This window comes from Condylura cristata, unplaced genomic scaffold (assembly GCF_000260355.1).
Source record: "Condylura cristata isolate star-nosed mole 26May11 unplaced genomic scaffold, ConCri1.0 scaffold00030, whole genome shotgun sequence".
Taxonomy (NCBI): domain Eukaryota; kingdom Metazoa; phylum Chordata; class Mammalia; order Eulipotyphla; family Talpidae; genus Condylura; species Condylura cristata.
In genome coordinates, this window is record NW_004567131.1 from 13925484 (window position 1) to 13947366 (window position 21883).

Sequence of the window (21883 nt, forward strand, 5' to 3'; positions counted from 1 at the left end):
CCCTACTGATGGGTGTCCTCTTGGGTGTGTGGCTGTCCTGGGTTTTCTCTCTGCCTTTCTGAGGCATGATTCCCTTTGTCTTTTTTCTTGGATTGAGTCTCACTTCTGTTATACACTTTCTCCATGTAAGTTGGGAGTGAGCCTTTTCACACCTTGTATAGCTTAAAATACCTGTTCTATCACATTAAATGGTCAGTTTGGGTAGATATTAAGTTAAAATTGGTTTGCCCTCAGTTTGAAGGCATTTGGCTTTGGTTTTCACATGACTTCACAAAAGCTAAGCAGTTTTAATTTCTGAATCTTAGTGAATTCTCTAGAAGTTTTTAGGTCTGTTTGCATTGCTCAGAAATGTCAGAATAATAATTTTGAATGAGTTCTCAGGCAGATTTTTGCACACTTGGTATGAGTACTTCTGTAGATTATGTTGTAACAAGGGGAGTTGGTAACTACATTGAAAGAAATCGGCACTGCTCAATTGCTCTCAAAAAGATAGTGCACTTTCACTAATTGTATGTGATACTGCTGCCCCTACTCCAAAACTTTAGCAGTCTCATGGTGAAAAGACAGCTCATTCATTGCCCCTTTTCATATTAAAACAAGTTCTCTAATGATAGCCATTAGTTATCAGCTATGTATAAAGGAAAACAAAACAATGTAGGAAAAGGGCAGCTTTTTAAATACTCTGCAGTTTTCCATTTTCTTACATTTCTAGTATGGGTGGGTTTTGAGAAATCTGAACAAAGACCTAGTTTGTACAACCACCCATAAGCAACATAGCTTTATATAGAACAGCAGTTAAGACAGCAGATGTTGGAGTCAACAGCATTGGAACCCAACTCAATCACTACCACTTAGGAACCTTGAAAAATTTTAATATCTGTAAAATGGAGATTGAAGTGGTCCACTCCACCATTCTACATAAGACTTTTGAGAAATTAGCTGCACTTCACATATTACTTGCAATGTACTTGAAGTGTTTATCTGTTTAAATATTGCCTGGTCTATGTAAAGTGAACATAGTGTTGGCTGATACTTTTCTATATATTAGTGCTCTTAAACTCTTAAATTTAGATACAAAAACACTTCCAGACAAGAGTTTACTCTGGAGAGAATTCAAGCCAGTAGTGTCAGTGTATAAAAAGTTACAGTTGATGTGCATGTCAGTCGGCATCCCCCCTCCAGTTTGAGAACACAGCCTTGTCTGGATGAAATACCGACACTTGAGTCCTCAAGAAACTGACCAGCAAATCAGATCTGGAGAGACTGGAGCAAGATGTCCACATGCTGTGGAATTGAACACATAGGAGTCTTCAGAGTAAACTTGGTGGCGCAATGGGTTAAAGCACAGTGCTGTGGGGCTGTGTGGGTTCCATCCAGGCCAGGAAGGTGGAGCACATGGTGTAGCAGACTGCCCGCTGTTCCCCTCAGCAGTGTATTTTGGTCAGGCTGCCTGTTAAGCACTCCGCTCTGGTAGATCTCACCCCCTTGTACCTTTGGCTTTTATGGCTAGTTCCTTTATGGGAAACTGAATAAATCTTTAAAAATCCCCAAGTAGCATGCCTGCCACTTTACTGCGTGTCGACAGCGCTGTGTGTCATGACGGCACAACTACAATGCTTACCTTAGTAAGTTTGTGTTAACTGTTGTTGGGTAGCACCAAAAGTGCAAGATAGTTTCCATCTTGTTTCTTAAGAATTTGCCCTTCACAAACTTTTGTTTCTTCTTGCTTTAATAAATGTTCACAACTTTCAGTTTGAAATAGGTGCACTTACTGCACCTGAGACAACACCAACTGAATAAAGTGACACAATGCTCAGCTACAAACTGCTCTTGGCACAGGTGACTTCTGCCCAGGACCCAAACCTCCACATTGTTTTCACTCTCATCCACCAAGATGGAATAATAAGGATCAGAGCTTTTACAGTGAATCAGAGTTGCACTCTTGAGGAAGTTTACTCTCTAGCTGTAGTCCTAGTCTGGATTCCTCACAGCCATTACCCTCTGCCCCCACAGCTCATATAAGGCTCTGTTTCCTTTCCTCCGCTTTATATCGGCTCTAATCATTCTCTTTTAAAAATTTATTTATGGATGTATATAAAAAAATGGGTGTAGGCCAGAGGTGCAGGGGGTGAGAGGACTCACCAGAGACAGGGTGGGGAACAGAACAGGCAAATTGACAAATCTACTGCTGAGGGGAGCAGCAGGCAGCCATGTGGGTTAGTTCTCTGGCCCGGGATGGGCCTCATGCTGCATTGGCTGGTGATAGCTTGATATTGCTGAGACTAAGGGAGGCCCCTCTAATGATTCTCTGTAAAAATAACATCTTTATTGAAATACAAGTCACATCATAAAATTCACTCTAAAGTGTACATGTAAATCATAGCACGGAAACATGTTGTTTAATGCATTGCATATACTGTTGAATTGTCAAAAACTTGAGTACTTACTGTCTACTAGGTCCTATACTATCAGACATGGAGCAGTGAGATGACCCAGTTCCTAATCAAGGAACAGATGATGAGTTTAGTTTTGGACATTCACCAAACAATTAAATTTGTAGTTGTATATGGTATAGCAACAGACCATTTTTCATAGAGGCAGTTAGTTAAACTGGTATTACCTCAGGAGAAATGTGGATTAAGGTTTTAGGGAATTGGGGCCCTCCCTGGTGATGTAACAGTTAAAGCAGCACTATGAAGCTATGTGTAGCCACTGCAGCACAAGTTTGATCTCCAGCTAGAGAGGTTGCCTGCATGGCATCACAGACCTCTCTTGACCCACCCGCTGACCCCTCAGCAGTGCATTTCAGTATATCTTCCTGTTCTGTTCCCCAACCTGTCTCTCGTGAACCCTCTAACCACCACAACCCTCCCCCCCCCTTAAAGAATCATGTAACTAAGACCACTGTATTGAACCATTAGGAGAGGAGAGAAAAAACATAAAAAGCATCAAAGGCATCACCGGATAAAGTATGTTTTATGTAATAGAAAGCAGGGTTTTACTTTTGGAGAACAGAGATAAAAATATGTAATAGAAGCAAAGGATATATAGTTTTATATTTGAATCAGAAACATCAATGAGTACTTTTAGGCTTTTAAAATACTCATGTTTTATAGTTCTGTTCAATAACGGCTTCTGAAGCAATGATGGCCCCGTGATAATGAATGTTAGCTATCACTTGTCTTGGTTTTAAGATTTATTTATGCATACAGAAATGTACAGCCAGAGGTGCAGGGGCAGTGAGAGGATTCACCAGAAACGAGTGGGGAGCAGAATAGGCAGATTGATAAAGTACACTGCTGAGGGGGGCAGTGGGCAGGTCAGAAGAGGTCTGCCGCGCCGTGTGGGTCACTTCCGGGGCAGGGATTGAACTCTCACTGAAGCGGCCACAGTTTGGCTTAGCTTCACAGTGCAAGGTTCCAACCTGCTGCGCCACCAGGCCTCCCATGTTCTAACAACTACTCCTTACTAAGAACAAGAACCCCATGGATTAGTCAAGTTGAGGATAGGAGCAATACAAGCTGAATCTAGAAAACTTTGTGCCATACGTAAGAAATTCTCAATGCATGGCAGTGGTACATTAAATGAATATAACAACTGGCTTGACAGAGTTCCCACTGGTCAAATGGGGGACAATATGAGCATCAAAAGAAGAGTGATGGTAATGGATTGTAGCTCTAAAAAAAAAAAAAAAAAGAATCTGACCATATGTAATGTAATGTTAGAAAAAGGAAGGAAACCATAGACTCTATTCATAAATGTAGAACTAGAAAAATCATTTTGTAACCAACAGTGTAGTAATTGATTCCATAAGATATTAGAAATGGAAACCCATCAAACCATTGGGGTTAAAGGTTGGGAAGCAGACTGGTCTCAAGGTATCACCGTACAGATTACTTATCATTTTTAAAGGTAAAAAAGGAAAATCTTAACAAGGAGAGCTCTGACATGTTTTCATGTACCAGACTTTGTCATCGGTAATGGGACAAACTTCCTCCTGATGTCATACAGAAGGAAGGACAGATCACTTGTGTAGTATTCTTCCCCAGAATACTTAATTTGAACCTAATAAGTGAGAAAACAATCAAACGAAGATTTTAATAAATTTTATCAGGTCCTCCTTGGTGTCACAGGGGGTTAAGTCAGATTCTTTTTTTTTTTTTTTTTCAGAGCTACAATCCATAGCACTATGAAGCTATTGACAGCCACTGCAGCTTTAGTTAGATCCCTCAGCCAGGGAGCTGACTTACATAGCACAGCAGATCTATCTCCTGTTGTGCTGCTGTGCCCCTCAGCAGTGTATTTCAGAAGATCTGCCTGTTCTGCTCCCCACTGTCTCTAGTGAATCCTCTCTGTCCTTCACCCCAGCTCTTTTATGCATAAGTAAATAAATCCTTTTTAAAAGCTCATAAAAAATTTAACAGATAGCTATCTTGGACTTTGCAAAAATATAAATAAAAGACCAAAAAATAGGCCCTCCCTGGTGGCGCAGTGGGTTAAAGCACAGCACTAAGAAGCTTAAGCCACTTCCTCATGATTTCAATCCCTGCCAGCCCCAGAGGAGCTCCACAGCTCCACACGGCATGGCAGACCGCTCCTGACCTGCCCGCTATTCCCCTCAGCAGTGTACTTCGTCGATCTGCCTGTTCTGCTCCCCACTCTGTCTCTGGTGCATCCTCTCACTGCCCCTGAGCCTCTGGCCTATACCCCAGTTCTGTATGAATAAATATAAATCTTTTTTTTTTTTTTAAAAAAGACCAAAAAACAAACCATACAAATAACCCAGCAGGTGACTGTTCTTATTCAAAAAGACTAAAGAAACATGACAACTAAATGCAATGAGTAATTCTTATTGAGATCCTAGATCCTGTAGAAGCCATTTTGGGACAAAGGAAAATTTGAATATGTACTTTACGTTGGATAATATCACTATATCAATCTCAAGGTTGTTACATTTGATAATGGGGTATAATTTGCGATGTACCTTCCAGATCCCCTTTCAGCAGGACCTAAGGACTTAACCCCCAGCTGCCAGGAATGCAGTCAGCCCAGCCCTAGCTGTCCACCCTCTTTGAAATTGCTCCCTCAGGGTGATTACCCTGCCAGAGGTCAGGGCTCTCTTCCCAGTGGCCCACATTCAGTGCCTGAATATAAAGCCAGGCCCCTTGTAGGAATGTGAGGACCATTTCAGCTTTATAGTTTTAGGGGGGATGTCTGACATTTTCCCTGAGAGTGGGCTGCAGACTTATGGCTCCTCCCTCAACCCCATTTCTTTCCCTTCCTCAGGGGGTGATCCCGAGTACCCTTTGCAGGCTGATTTTGATCTCAGAAATGGATTCCTGGGGAACCCAATTTGAGACCCTTTGTATAAGAAGGGTTGAGCAAGCAGACACTAACTAACATGGGATTATGGAGTTGGAACATGGGATTTTAGAGCTGGTCCTGGTTGGTCACCAGAATCACAGCTCTGGTAATAGGGCACAAAAAGGCTCTTATACAGGTGGTAAATAGTTTATAAAAGTCCTACTGGTGATGGTCATATAGCAGAGGAGACAAACTGGTATGAGGGTTCAGTGTTCAGATATTTAAGAAATATGAAGCTAATAAAACCTTAAGGCAATAGGGGCCAGAGAACAGTACTTATCAGACTGCTATTTTTTTTTTTAAGATTTTTTTAAAAAAAAATTATTTATTGATATATGCAAGAACTGGGGTAAAAGCCAGAAGTGTGCAGGAGTGGTGGTGAGAGTATTCACCACAGAGTGAGGAACAGAATAGACAGACTGACTGAAATACACTGCTGAGGGGAACAATGGGAGGTACAGGAGAGGTCTGCCACCCCATATAGGTCATCTCCGACCAGGCACTGAACTCCTGTCTTGGTGGCTGCAGATAGCTTCCCAGTGCTGTGCGTTAACCCGTTGCTGCACCAGGGGGAGCCCAGGTGAATCTAGTTATGATGAGACAAGTTTGTGTGTGGGAGGGAGGAAAGAGGGGGGCTCACCTGGTAAGTTAATGGAGATGGTTCACAGAACAAGGGGTCCCTCGAGTGCAACAGACAAGTAGTCAAAAGCGAGCTACTTAATGTGTATAATCAAAATAATTCAGACAGGTAATTAGGTGGCTGAAGGCAGTTATCCCAAAAATCAGTCATGATTCCCCTTGTCCAACATTTGGACCTGAGACATTTTTTAGACTGAAACTCTTGAGTCCTTAGAAGGAAGAACCCTGAAACACCTAATAGAGAGCACAAAGGAAATGACAGTCAGTCATATGTGTAACCATTCATTGGAGGAAAGGAACACTGAGATACTGAGGACCACTGATCACAGGGGCTGAGTCAAGATTAAAGCCCGGAAATGCAGTCATCATCATGAGTCCCATTGGGGTGGGAGCATATGAGGCCAAGTAATAAATGGAGACTTGGCCTGAAGTCAGCTTACACTGGGTCCCCAGTGCTAATGGGCCTTCTCAGGGGTCAACTCCCTGGTTCCTGAATGCATCATTAAAATGGATACACAGGGCCCTCCCTGGTGGCGCAGCAGGTTAAAGCACAGCACTAAAAAGCTTAAACTACTTCCGCATGAGTTTGATCCCTGCCTGCCCTGGAAGATATCCTCATGGTGTGGCAGACCTCTCCTGACCCGCCCACTGCTCCCCTCAGCATTGTACTTCGTGGATCTGTGTGTTGTGCTCCCTGCTCTGTCTCTGGTGAATCCTCTCACCCTCCGCATCTCTGGCCTGTATCCCAGTTCTGTATGCATAAATAAATAAATCTTAAAAAAAAAAAAAGAAAATGGATACACAGGGAGGTTGGCATAACCTCCAAGCTAGTTCCTTGGCCATGTGGGAACTATAATAGTAGGAAGGCTGAGCACAAGCTTTTGAGATTGATCCTCCAGCTCAGGGGTGGAAAGGCAGAAGAGAATGGCACCCCAAAAGACCTAGAGAATGCAGAAGCAACTGTCTCGGTTCTAACTTCATCTCATTTCACGGTCTGATCCCTGAAAGATGTTTCTTAAGAGTGAATTTTGCGGCCCTTCCTGGTGGTGCAGTGGGTTAAAGTGCAGTACTATGAAGCTCTCTGCAGCCACTGCAGTATAAGTTTGATCACCAGGTCAGGGAGTTGACCCATATGGTGCAGGAGACCTCTCCTGTCTTGCCTGCTGCTCCCCTCAGCAGTGTATTTCAATCTGCCTGCTCACTCCCCACTGTCTCTGGTGAATCCTCTCACCCCCTCCCTGCACCTCTGGCCTGTACCCTAGTTCTTATATGCATAACTAAATAAATCTTTGCCATCGTTGCTAGAACAGACAAAAATGGCCATAAGAACATGATCTGTGGCCATTCGTTGGCAAAAGCAGTTCTCCAGTCTAAGCCAAAGGAATATCAAAATTGTATATACACATGCAGTAGACAACAGTATATATTTTGATCTTGCCACTTTCTGTTAACACAGAGTCTGATATTTGGTCTTCAGTACCAACCACAAACATCATACTGGGCCACTATCTATGCCATCATTCTGATCAGAGTAGAGGTGGTGCGCACCCTAGAGATCATAGTGAGAGACATGTGCTGGATGGTGGGAGGTAAGCTCTCTAAAGATTCAGAGACCCACCTTATCAGCAAAATTTCAAAGATCCAGCACTCTGCAGCATCCTGGCAATTAAGGGGTAAGATGTACATATTATGCCTTCCACCATGAAGAATACAGCACAATGATGAGTCAACTTCCTTTAGTTCTGCAAACAGAATATTCCTCACTTTAGAATTCTGCTCTGCATCACAGACTGATGGCATGAAAACTTGCCAATTGTGAGTTGGGGCCCAGAGTAGAAAAGGCTTCTGAGGCAGGTTCAGGCAGTAGTGCAAGCTTCCCCGCTACTTGAGCCATATGGTAGACTCTCTGATGAGAAAATACTCCATGTGCTATTTATGGCAAACTTTAATGGATAACTAGCATTGCAGAACCTAGGTTTCTAGAGTAAGGTCATAATGTGAATGAGGAGAATTATATTCCAAAAAAAGAAAACCATCTCCTGGCAAGCTACTGGGCCTGGTAGAAACGGACAGTGTGACTACAGAGCACCCAAGTAGCTATGAACTCAGAGCTGCCCAGCATGAGCTGGGTTCTATCAGCTCCAAGTCAAAAGGTTGAGTCTAGCAGCAAAAATAGTCATAAAACAAAAGTGGTCCATTCAGAACCTGTCATAGGCATAAGGAAGCTGCAGGAGAAGGCAAGCCAGACTCCAATGTCTTTGCTTAATGTTTTGCTATCACCCCTTCCTCATTTGAGATCAGCAGCTGCTAGCAGTTTCCAAGAGAGGACAAAAAGCCAAGCTTAGTTCATGGGTAACCTGGAGCTCCCAGTTATTGCCACAGCTTTATTTGGCGTGGCCCTGGGAAAAAGACGTGTGGGACAGTCCCCCCACCTGGCAAAGCATCTGGGAGTGACAAACCCACTACACAGACCAATGCTGAAACACTGTGTCCCAAATTCATAGGTTGAAGCCCTAACCTGTTTCTTCAGAATATGTTAGATTTGGAGATAATATTTAAAGAGGTGATTACACGAAAATGAAGCAGCTACTATGGGCCCTTGTCCATTTTGACTAGTGTCCTTATAAGAGATTAGGACACAGTGACAGCAGAAAGAGACCGTGTAAAAGAAAACAAGAGGGTAGCAGTTAAGCAAAGAGGACTCAGAGGATCTTGAGCTTGCAGACGTTAGTACCATGAGAAAATAAATGTCTGTTCTTTAAGTATCCTGTCTGCCATTTGTTACAGCAGTCCAAACCAATTAATACACTCTCTAAGGAAACTAATCAAGCTTTGGCAAATCAAATGTGAAGTAGCTCTGTTCATCCTACCCTAGATAAAACAGCCATTCATTTTGATAGGAATAGGCACATATTCTGGTGTGGAATTGCCTTTCCTGCTCATAGTCGTAGGCTTAGACTGGTGTTCCATGCTATGGTGTACAGGACCCAGGCATCTACTTGACAACAAAGGAGGTTGGGGGTGGGCACATGATCATAAAATCTACAAGTCCTATCACATATTCAGCTACTAAGAAATTGCCAGTCTGGCAGAGCAATGGAGCAACTTTTGTAGCACAGCTAAAGAACCAGCTCACAGGCCATGTCTTGTGATGATGGGGTGCACTTTTCCAGGATGCAGCATACACTTTAGGTCAATGATATATCTGTGAGGCTGGCTCCCCAGTAGAATATGCAGGTTTAATTCCATCTCCGAATTAGCTTCCTGAGAAACTGAACCTGCGACATGTGATTATGTTGGGGAATTTCCCAAATTAAACACTAAGGAGTTAAACACACAGACAAACGAGAACAGGGTTTGATATAGAAATGATGTCAACAGCTCTTCAAAAGCATTGAAAGAATAGCAAGAGAGCAAAATCCAAAGTATGAGTTTCAAAAATCAGACAGTGTTCAACATTTTCAATGGCTACAAAATGGTTAGATAATGCTAGAGATGAAGCATCCTAAAAATCCCTGATAATCTCAGGACAGAAGTATTCATTGAGAAAATATAGGCACTCTACCAACTGAGCACCTAACATCTGGCAAATTGTTATTCACCTGAAAGGCCATTTTCCAGTTCTCTTTAAGACACTTTAAAAACTCAGTATCCGTTATTTTTAAGTTTTGGAAGAAACCGTAGGTGGAATTCAGCGTCTCTGAGAAATTCCCAACTTATTGGGAGAAGCCTATAAATTCAAACATTAAATGCACTGTGATAGGTATAAGAATAGAGAAATTGACTGAGATATATAGAGGACAATAAGGGGAATGAAGGAACACTCCAGAAGCTTGAGAGGGTTTGGAGGGAGGATAAAAGGACATATTTAAGAAACTGAGTAAATGAATCATTACAACTTGGCTACCCATCCGGACACTTATTTAGCAGTAGAATGAGTTTGATTTGCAAATTAAAACTTTTAAAAATGTATATTCATATTTAAAAATCAAACTATATGTCACAAAAAGTCCCGATTTCCGGCAACTTTTAAAGATACTGAAACTTCGTTGGGCTGGGAGAAGACGGTACCCCATACTATTCAGGCTACTTCGCTGATTTAAGGTACTTGCTTGGACTATACAAAACTGAGTTCTCTCTTTGACACATCACAGTTGCCTATTACAGGCAAACAGACAAACGTGGACCACCCACAGATCACCTGTTTTATTGGAATCGGGGCTGGGATTACAGGCAGGCAGGTATTTTTTTGGTAGTGCTTGAATTTTAAAAATATATTGTATTAAGTGTTATTGGTCTTGATTAAATGTTCTGTTGCCCCTAAAATTTTTACACCGAGGCCAGCACACACTCGCCTCATTCTAGCCCCGCCCTATTATGAAGGATTTTGATTGAAACGCTGAACAACCTAGATTTCACTTAATCTATACAGTGGCAAACAGCTCTAATTTTAACTTTTTTGAGCAAAAGCAAGAACAGCGCAGATCCGCGTTTTGGGGCGCAACTTAAGTTCCCACCTAAGTTCCCACGTCCAAAAATCCCGCCCTACAACTCTTTCGGGTTCTCATTTTTAATGCGAGCTCTTTCGATTTCATATCGTGGCCTCCTTTTTTCCCCCGGAACCACTGACAGCCCCTTCTGCCTTCTCCACGTGCGTATCCCCACCAAAAGGGCCAAAGCACCTTATCCTTCCCCCGCGCGGCTTCTAGCTTTAGCACCGCGTTTCCTGCATCTTCCCAGGCCCACAAGTCGATACCGATACCATCGCTCAGCTCCAATGGGGCGGGGCTTCCTTAGTTCTGCATTTGGCTAGTGCTGCCTCACCCCGGCGACCGTCCAGCGGGAGGCGGAGCGAGTCCAAAATGGCGGCTCTCAGGCTGGCGCGCTCCGTGCTGCTGAGGCTTTGAGGTGGTCGCCAGTGGTCGGGGGGACGATTTCCCCGCCGCAGGGGCCCTAGAGAATGAATCGGGGACTCTGTTAAGGTTAGGCGGTGGGGGTGGAGAGAAGTGGCAGCAAGGGCTGCGGTGGAATCCACGGAGCGGGATGTGCGAGAGTTACTCCAGGTCGTTGTTGAGGGTCTCGGTGGCGCAGATCTGCCAGGCGCTGGGCTGGGATTCGGTGCAACTCAGCGCCTGCCACCTCCTCACGGACGTGCTGCAGCGTTATCTGCAGCAGTTGGGACGGGGCTGCCATCGGTACTCTGAGCTCTGTGAGTACCGGGCTGGGTGCGGGAGGGCTGCCTCTGACCAGTCACGAGTGACACCTCCAGTCTCCCCTTCGCTATCTCAGCGTCTCCGAGAGGTTCGTCCTTCATCCCCTACCCCGAGATGGGGTATGTTCTCGGCCTCTCACACCCCACCGCTCCACTCCTTCTGGAAACTCCAGTCATTCCTTTGGTGCTTCTTCCTCATCCGCTAACTTCCCGCCTCCAGCCCGGAGTCCTGTCTCCGCTCCCAGCTCCACACACACCTTCTCTGATCTGAAACGTGCATCGGTTTTTCTCCTCGTCTTGTTTTTGCTTCGTGTAGAACCACCTCCAGAATGCCTTACAGCCTCTTTTACTTTGGTCCTCCCTTGCCCGCAAACTACTACAACTAGTTGTCACAGGCGCTCCGTCTACCGGCCGTTTCTTACAAGACTGGCCATTCTTCAACTCATAACACATACTCGTTGACAGCTCTGCTCTGTGAGGGACACTGCCTTTCCCCCCTGTATTTCTTCATTTAGTAGACGGTGTCTCTACCTACTCTTTTCGTTCGCTAACTTTGTTAGTTTCACTTAGATTGACTTTCATTTGCATCTCAGTTTCCCATATATTTCCTGCAGTGGTTATCAGAGTGTGGTAGAGGGATTACAGGCAATTTGCAAGGTTCACAGGTAGTCTGGACTACAGCATGGGTTTTAAGTGAATGCCCAGTAGTGTCTGTAACTGGTTGCATTTAATAACTTAGAATATTTAAATCCATAGATCATCTCATTGATATAAAGTGGTGTGTGTGTGTGTACTGAAAACTACTAGTGACTTAAATTTCAGATAATTATTTTTAAGATAATAAACTGGAGAACTGAATGAAGTGTTTTTTATAGAATACTCTGTTAAAGTGCCTTCTAGATTGAAGAATTGAGATCCACAGATACACTTGTACTTCATTCCAGCATCCATAGTGTGGCAAAAATAATCTGTCCATGACACAAATCTGATTGTTCATTCTTAAAAACATTTTCAGTTGTTCTTCAATGGTTACAAGCTGGAAATCTAAACTTTTAAGCAACACACAGTTCCCTTTGTGTGCTAGCATTGTTCTTATCTAGTCTAATTGCACCAAGCTGAATTTTCTTCTCTGATACATTTTAAGTAGTCCATTCCTATATGCATGCTGTTTCATAGACTGTCCTTTGCCTCCTTGTCCACTATTAATATTACTTGTTTTAAGAGCCACTTGTCATTTGCTTCAGGTTATCCACTCATAATTTTGTGCATATTTCTGTATGTTATTTAACAACTTGCCTTATCTGTATATTTCACACACCCTCTCTTGTCTCCTCCCCAGAAGAAAAATGTGTTACATATAATAATTGTGTTTTGAAATCTTGTATGGTGCCATGATACAGTAGACACCCTGGAAATAGCATTGAATAAATGAATGAATGGCTAACCACTACTATTTTAGCTATTTAATCACTTCACATTTTGAGTTCTAGAAATGTATTTTTTGAAGGCTTGGTTTCACAGATATTTTTAATGTAAATTTGGAGCTGCCAAAGAACTCTCATGCATTGTCATCTTAAAGTACTTCACCAGCATATTACTCTCATGGTTTTTACTTCTTTTTCCTCATACCTCCTTCCTAGTTCTCGAGTATACTGTTACCCTTTATGCATAGTCCAGATTATAATTTTGCTACCAAGTTCCTTGTGTAAGTATCAGGTAATCACAATGTCCCCTGAATACATAGTTACCTTTCCTGCTTCAAACACAGAATCAGAATATGCACAGGCATGTGGAGCAGCTGGGTATTCCATAGTCATCAAGTGATCATCCTTACACATTGGTGTGTATCTCTTTTCTAATCACCCAGTTTCTGTAGTCAATTTTCTTGCTTTTAGTAAGTGTACATTATCAAGTCTTTTTTTCTTTTCCTCCAGGGATGTTTTAAAAATGCTAATTATTGGTATACTTAGTAGTTACAGATTATTTTTTATCTGATCCTTATTTTAGACTTGAATTCTGTAACCTCAGGTTAATACAATGTAATCTTGTACTCTACTCCTTTAAGTCCTGTTTTGTCTTTTTGACATTTATTGAGCTCCACTTATGAAATAAGAGCACTGCTAGGTGTTGAAGATATAAATTATTGAGGCACAATCTGCCCATAAGGTGTACAGAAGGTTGTCAAAATGTCAAGAAAAACAAACTGATGTATTTGTTCCTTTAAAAAAAATAATATAATAATTTATTTTTACATCATTTTGTGCATTTTTCCATCTCAGTTGTAATCCCCTTGGGCTTCCCATCACCAAATCGCCCATGTGCCATCACCATAGTATTTGTTCCATTCTAAAAACAAGCTCTGAAGTTAAAGCAGGTATCAGAAGTTTCTATTAATTCAACAAATGCAGTTTTAGATTTGCCTCAGGTAATGATTTGTCAAAGCATTCAGGGCTAACGTTTCTGTATGCATTGTACTGTGTATTGATGTGTATATGTGCACTGATAGCAAGTGCTAAATCTTGCAGAATGATTCTTTAAGACTAGTACTGTAACTTAATAATTACAAAGTATAGGGAGTAAATGCACAAGGAATAGAGTTGGTTGTGCACAGTAGGTTCCCTGACAGGAATACTTAACAGAAATGATGGGATCTGAACTAAACACTGAAGTTTGATTGAATAAAGGTAGAGAGCATTCTGGGTTAGTGAAAAGCATAATTTAAGATATACAAAGATTAAGCATGATAAAAATGTCACTGTGAAGACCAAGTGAACGCAGTTCATTTGAAGGGTGTTAGAGGAAATGTTAAACAGTGAATTCAGATTAGGGACAGACTCAGCAAAGAGAAATTAACATATGTAGTAATAATACTGCAGACTCCTGAGGAGGAGAAAGTGATATTTTCAGAAAATTGTGCTGATTTTGTAGTGCAAGAGAGATACTAGTGGGGAGAACTTGAAGCTATGCTTAGTGGTGGTAGGAATAGAGGTAGAAAAAAACTCTCAAAATCATCACCAATAAAGTTGTGTGCATGGAAGTACCAGAAGCTCTTGGATTGAACTTGCAAGGTATCTGGAAGACTTCAAGATGATCATGGTTTTTCGATGGAGAGAATAATGATGCTTTTAATGGAATAGAAGAGTTAAAATGCAACTTTGTCATTAAGAGAAAGAAAGAGTATTGGTTTTATTCTTTTTATACATTATAGTAGGAATTCATACTTACAGGAAAAGTTAGAGTACAGAGGTATTTGTAGAAGTGAAAGTCTCCTATTTCCCTTCACTTCAACTGCAGCATTTACTCCCTCCTTTTAAATTATTAACAGAAATTTCCTGTGTGTAAGCAAGCATCTGTTTAATTTTTACAAATTTTAGATTATCCTTCTTTTTATAGATGAGTTAATTTCAGATGACTTAATTTCAGATATACTGAGGAGATTAAAAAAAAATCCCTTAGGGTATTGGAAACCAGGAGCTGACTTTTCCTAGAAGTCTTAAAATGTGGAAAACTTAAGTTCTGCTAAGGATAGGCATAGGAGAAACTTCCCATTGTAAAGAAAGTCATATTCTTATTTAATTTTCTTTTCATTGCTATCCATTTTATATGGTATCTTATTTCACTTAAAATTTACATGTAAATTTAGAGAAATTATCTAAGTCCTTTCTCTAAATTTTCTTAGATTTAGAAAATCAGTTCAGAGTATAATGAGTTCATGAAATATTGAATACCAGCTACATGTCAGCCACTGTTTTAGGTATCAGATATGCACCATTGATCAATAGAGATGATACAGTAAACACTTAGTATACAGCATTCTAGTTTTTTGGTAAAAGATAGTAATAATATTTATTGGTCATTTATTTTGTATCAGCCACTATTCTAGAGGCCATCAACTATATCTGTAAGTCACTTATGGTATTTGTTTTGCATTAGCTGGTTGTTAGTATGAACTGTGTGTGGTGTTTGGGTTGGTTGTCAGATCATATATATTTTTTAAAGGTTTATTTATTTATGCATACAGAACTGGGGTACAGGCTAGAGGTGCAGGGGCAGTGAGAGGATTCACCACAGACAGAGTGGGGAGCAGAGTAGGCAGATCCATGAAGTACACTGCTGAGGGGAGCAGCAGGCAAGACAGGAGAGGTCTGTTGCACCATGTGGATCACCTCCCCCGACAGGGGATCTAACTGGCACTGAGGTAGCTGCCAGCTTGCAGTGCTGCATCCTAACCTGTTGTGCCACCAGGGAGGGCCTCTCAGATCATATTTACGATCAACTTTCAGAATCAGCTTTTTAAGATTTAAGTAATGTAACATTTTGTTTAAAACCTACTATATTCTCTCCAATAATTAGGTCTTAAATATATAGTATATTTGATTCTGAGCTGCTTATTTATTTAATGCCTTTTTCTTAAAATAATTTGTTTTGTTTTTTACTTTGTTTCAGATGGCCGAACAGACCCAATTTTGGATGATGTTAGTGAAGCTTTCCAGCTTATGGGGGTTAGTCTACATGAACTAGAAGACTATATACACAACATTGAACCTGTCACTTTCCCACATCAAATTCCTTCATTTCCTGTTAGCAAGAACAATGTACTTCAGTTTCCTCAACCTGGCAGTAAAGATGCAGAGGAAAGAAAAGAATACATTCCTGATTACATGCCACCCATTGTGTCTTCTCAAGAAGGTTTGTGATTTGTTTCTTACCCATATACTTGTAACTGTTTCAGTGAATTTTTAGTTTCCCAGACTGAATTTTATAAAACCTATGCCAGCATCTAATTCTAGAAATGCAATAAAAATGTTTTAATGTTATTTACAAGTTATTCTAACCTTTGAACCAACAAACTACAGCTGATATCACCAGACAAAGCTCTGGCATAATCAAGTTGTATCCGATGAGGCATTTATTCCCTTTGTAAATTTTGAGTAGTAGAGAACAGAATGTGACCATAGAGAGAATATTTTCAGTTGACATATTACATGAGAAGAGGGAGGCTATTCCACAAAATAGAAAACCTTTGAAATGTAGGAAAAATTGGGGTAGCTTTTTTCCTCATTAATGAAAGTTACAGTATTGCAAATAGTAAATGAACATTTACTAATATTACACATTTATTTCCACTTTTTATGATGAGTAGAAATGTTGACTTATTATATAAAGGTTTTGATTATAGAATCATAACTAATCGGACATAACTAGTCAGTCACAGCAGAGTTCCTTTATTCCTGTGCGATTTTATATGTTGCTCATTTAGATTTACTAATAGTATAAAGAGATAAGTAATTTGAGGTCTCTAATACAGGTACAAAATATTTTTCGTATAAAAAGTGGAAAATTACACATCATTGCTCATTTTAATTCTAAGACCATGTATATATTTTAAGACAAACTGCTGGCAGAAATAACGTATTTGTGGATTTTTAAAAAAGTTATAATAAAATATAAATAACACTAACCATTTATACTATTTTAGGGTAGTACATTAAGTGTGGCATGAAGTTCATTTTTGTTGTGTTACCGTCACTGTCACCTCCACAACTTTTTCATCCTCCAATCTCTATAACCACTAAACAAAAACTCCTTATTCCTCCCACACCTGGCTTCTGGCATCCCCTATTTATATTATGTTTGTTAATATGACTACGTTAGATGCCTCATATGAATGGAATCTTTCTTAACTTGGTGACTGGTTTGCTCCACTTAATACGTCTTTAGTGTTGATCCATGTTGCAGCATGTTCCAGAATTTCCTTCTTTTATTTAAGGCTGAACGACATCCAACTGTGTGTGTATGCTATATTTTGTTTATATATGCATCTACTGATAGATATTTGGGTTGTTGTACCTTTTGGCTTCTGTGCTACTATGAACGTTGATATCCTCAATACCTGATTTCACCTTTTAAGGAAGAGTCACACAGTTTTCCATGATGGCTGCACCATTTTACTTTTCCACCTGTACTGCTTCAGAATTCCAATTCTTGCATTTCTTTTCTTAGATGGTCCTGTCTGCTTTAATAACATTTGAGTATTACCTGTTTATTTCATAGACTAGCTTTAGACTTAGAATAAGTTGCTTTATAATCTGTATGTCACTGTTACCTCTATTTAAAAACTTGGGGCAAAAACTAACCCTGAGTTGTAGATTGATTGTATATTAGTACATCATCATCATCATCATCATCATCAGGCACTCTGGATGTCGGGTGAGTAGACTATTCTTAATAGTACTGGTGCTGTGATGAAATGTGCTGAAAGTGAAGCACTTAAGTAGGTTTCTTAATAACCATAACATGATGGACAGAACTTTCTATAACCTTTTCAAAAGTTATCATAGTTTTTTGATTTGAATTCTACTGTGTCACAACTTAGCACTTCTCTACTTAATTAAGTTCTTGGAGACTACTGAAAGTAGGAATCAGTATTACCAGTGTTTTATGTAAAGTGTTCCATCAGTAAATGATCTTGAACCAAATTATATTAAACACTCTTTCTCTAGTCTTTCCCACAGAAGTTTCTTTTTTCTTCTCCTTTTGAAATCCACTGATACATTATTAACAGGAAGACTTGGAAGTCTAAAGATGTTTATCAGTCATCCCCAGATTTCCAAAATAACTGCTTAAAATTGTTTCTCCTCCCCACTTTTGAATTTTATTTATATGTATAAACTTATTACCTTGATGAAATCTTATTGTTTATAATTCCCTATGTGAAGTCATTCTCTGTAAACCCCACATTCCCTAATATCAGTGGTTTTTGTTATTAAGCCTATATTTGTTACAGTGTCTCTAAGCATGTATTTACTTATAAAATATAGCAAATGCACTTCGATATCATCATTATCACAGCAGAGTTTCTTGGGCAATGGCCTGGTAGTAGCTAGATGGAAAAGAACTCCTTTTTTTCTTGTGGACAGGTCATGAATATCAAGTAGACCTGGAATTTCCCTCTTTGCCACTTCATTAAATTTGATTTATTAAGCATCCTACACATCTTCATGAAAGCAGTATAAGCTACTAATCCATGATATGTCCTTTTGTGTTATAAGAATAATCTTTTATGGCTCTAAAAGTTTTTGCTGAATGTCCATTTAGCAGTACACAAAATTGGGCCATCCCTGGTGGCGCAATGGGTACAGCCCAGTACTATGAACCTAGCCACAGCCAATTCAACATGAGTTTGATCCCAGGCCAGGGAGGAGACCTGCATGGTTTGACAGACCTCTCGTGACCCACTTGCTGCTCCCCTCATCAGTATACTTTGAGAATCTGCCTATTCTGCTCCCCACTCTGTTTCTGGTGAATCCTCTCACCACCTCCGCACCTCTGGCCTATACCCCAGTTCTGTATGCATAAATAAATAATCTTAAAAAAAAAAAGTACACAAAATTGGGAGATATGCTAAGGAAACATGAATGATAATCAGATGCTGGAAGAAAATAAATATTAATCAGAGAAAACTAAAGAAAAGTATTTACTATTTATAAGAATAGTTATTTACACAAACGTAAATAACTGGCACATGAGTGATTCTCAGAATCATAGGTGATTATGAGTTTTATATCAGTAGACAGTGTAAAATATATAAACTAAGGCTTAGGTGTATTATGGAATGGCATGATTGGGCCAGAACTAATGTCTTTTTCATTTTAAATATTTTAGTCTACTTTCACAGTGCCATTTGGAGCTTTCTGAATCTTAACTATGTTGTGGTTTGCATATCTTTCTTGTCCTATTATATCTTCTAATTAATAGTTAAATTGTTTAATTTGGATGTATTGGTCATCATCATCCAACACTCTGGATCTTGGATGAGCAACATTTTTTTTTTTTTTGCCTTTAAAATAAATTTGGATTTAGATGGTCAACACTTAATTAATCTTTATCCTTGTTTCACACACAAGCTTATTTTTGATTCATGCATAATCTGTATTTGTTTATTTAGAGTTATTTAATTATTTTTCATAAATTGACAAGCTCTAACAAACTCACCACTCAAAACCAAGGCTATGACTTTGATAATAATTTACACTTAAGTATTTGGTCCCTCTTGTTTTACTTTTATAGCACAGAAGTAATATACAATAAAACTCAACGTGATATCTTTATTATATTTAGATACTGCTGAAGAAATGTAATGACATTGGATTTATATTGAGTAGTGAAGAAGTGTGAAAAAAATTAAGTGATATTAGATGCAGACTTCTACCTAAAATCGATGCAGTAAATTTTTGAGTTTCTTCTAGATTGTCTGAAAAAAAGAACCTTATCTTATTGGCAGTTTTACGCAGTATAAACTAATAAACATTTTAAAAAGGAAATGTAGTAAGCCTTGAATACTGCTTTTTTTTTTTATACTTACAGATTCTCGAAAGAGCAAAAATATTGCTTGATTCATAAGATATGTATATATTTCATAAGGATACAATAGGTGATAGGCAGTATGACAAGATTCTTATCAAAACCTTTCTCTGTGTTCAGGGAGAAAGGATATATAATGCAGTCCTATGGTTGCAATTTTTAATGTCATAAAAACTAGCTTAATACATCATTTACAATCTAAAATCTTTATGGGTACAGCATGTTAGAAAGTTTCTTGTATTCTGACTAATGGTACAAAGTGTAGCATAGACATGCAAAACTTTAATAACACCAATTTGCCAGGTTCTTTCTTTTCTTTTTGTTTCCTTAAGAACCACCCACAGATGGGGCCAGACTTTGGTCATAAAATATTGTTAGCACAATACTGTTATGGGACTACCTTCTTATCAGTCTATCAACTTGGTTCATGTCAAAAGCATTGGTTCATGCAGCACTCTAAGAATAGAAAACCTGAAAGGTAGCAGTTTGTAGTAGAAAAAAAACTTGAGCTGCATAGAACTTTCTAAACAGGACTCAACTAATTATTGAGTTAACGGTCAGACCAAGTTACTTTACATTGCAAACTGTGTATTCATTAACTGCAAAAAGTTATTATAATGCATGAGTGATATATATATATATATGTATATGTGTATATATATATATAGAGAGAGAGAGATAGATAGATAGATATAGATAATATAGTGGTTTATTTTTACATCATTTTGTGCCTTTTTCCATCTCAGTTGTAATCCCTTTGGGCTTCCCATCACTAAAATCAGGGTGATATATTTTTAAGGCCACAGGTACAGGGGTGAGAGGATTCACCAGAGACAAAGTGGGGAACAGAACAGGCAGATGGACTGAATTACACTACTGAGCGAGCAGTGGGCCAGTCAGGAGAGGTCTGTCGCAACATGTGGGTCTCCTCCCTGGCTAGGGCTTGAACTTGTGCTGTAGTGACTGTGATAGCTTCATAGTGCTGTGCTTTAACCTGTTGGGCCACCAGGGAGGGCCCTCTTTCATTTCTTTAGTGGGCGTGTTATTTTAGGCTTCTGTTGGCATCATACTTTCTTAGACTTCCATTGTTTTTGATGATTATGACATTTTTGAGGAGTGCTGGTCAGATAAATAATAGAATATCCCTTTATTGAAATTATCTGTTTTTTTTTTTTTTTTTGTAATCAGAATGGGATTATGAGTTTTGGGGGAGGAAAAACAAGAGATAAAGTGCCATTTCCATTACTATACATACACTCCCATTCCATACTGTCAACATGATTTATCCACATTATTTATTGATGTTGACCTCAATTAGCTGCCAGAGCAGTGTTTGTCAGGTTTCTTCCATTTCCCGCACTGTCCTCTTTGGAAAGAAGTCATTGTTCACAGCCCACACCGCGCATGTTACATGACCCCTTTTTGAAGGTAGAACATCTAGATAAGCTGTTCTATAGAAGTAATTTTGAATCATTCTGGATTTGTCTCCTCTTCCTTAAGAGTTTCTATTTTTATCATGAACATTTACAAGTTTTAAAGTAATTGACAAAGGTAGGACAAACATGTTTAAAAAAATTAAATGTTGGTCCCTCTCTGGTGGTGCAACAGGTTAAAGCACAGCACTAAGAAGCTAAAACCACTTTAGCATGACTTCGATCCCCACCTGGGAGGTGATCCAAATGGCATGGCAGACCTCTCCTGACCCGCCCGCTGCTCCCCTCAGCAGTGTTCTTTCTCAGTCTGCCTGTTCTGCTCCCCACTCTGTCTCTAGTGAATCCTCTCACTGCCCCTGCACCTCTGGCCTGTATCCCAGTTCTGTATGCAAATAAATAAATCTTTAAAAAAAAAAAAAAGAAAAAACTTAAGTGTTGCCAAAGTATATTGGGTATAAAATAAAATAATATATTGAGTATAAAGTGAAAATTGGTCCCACTTACGTTAGATGCCCATTTCCTAAGAATAGTCTTTTTTGATAGGTGTGCAACCTCTGAGATCTTTTAATGTTCAGCTGTTTAGACTGAAGAATCTGTGTCCTCTTTCATACCTATTAATTACTTATTTCTCAAGCTGCTACAGTCTGACTTCTATTCCCATCCTTTTCCTGAAACAACCGTCAGTGAGATCACCAATTGACTTACCAGCTAAGGGATCTAGGAGAAACTGTGATCTTCTTTTGGGGAGATAAAACTTAGTGACTTATTATAGGGCAGATAACTTTTTAATCACCTCCCAGTTTAAGATAGAAGGCTTTACCAACTATCCTAGAAGCCTCTTCATGTTCCCAATCTGAGACTTGGTTAGAGC

At 39.6% G+C, this 21883-nt stretch overlaps 1 protein-coding gene across 1 annotated transcript in view; it reads left to right on the top strand.

Moving 5' to 3' along the window:
* The first annotated feature begins 10840 nt into the window (after positions 1–10840).
* The window catches only part of TAF3 (TAF3 RNA polymerase II, TATA box binding protein (TBP)-associated factor, 140kDa), a 152270-nt gene continuing 141227 nt past the window's right edge, over positions 10841–21883 (top strand). Inside the window, exons 1-2 of the mRNA XM_004691235.2 lie at positions 10841–11212; positions 15662–15904. Of these exons, the coding sequence (XP_004691292.1) occupies positions 11047–11212; positions 15662–15904 (409 nt within the window). The 5' untranslated portion in view covers positions 10841–11046. The remainder of the gene's footprint in view (positions 11213–15661; positions 15905–21883) is intronic.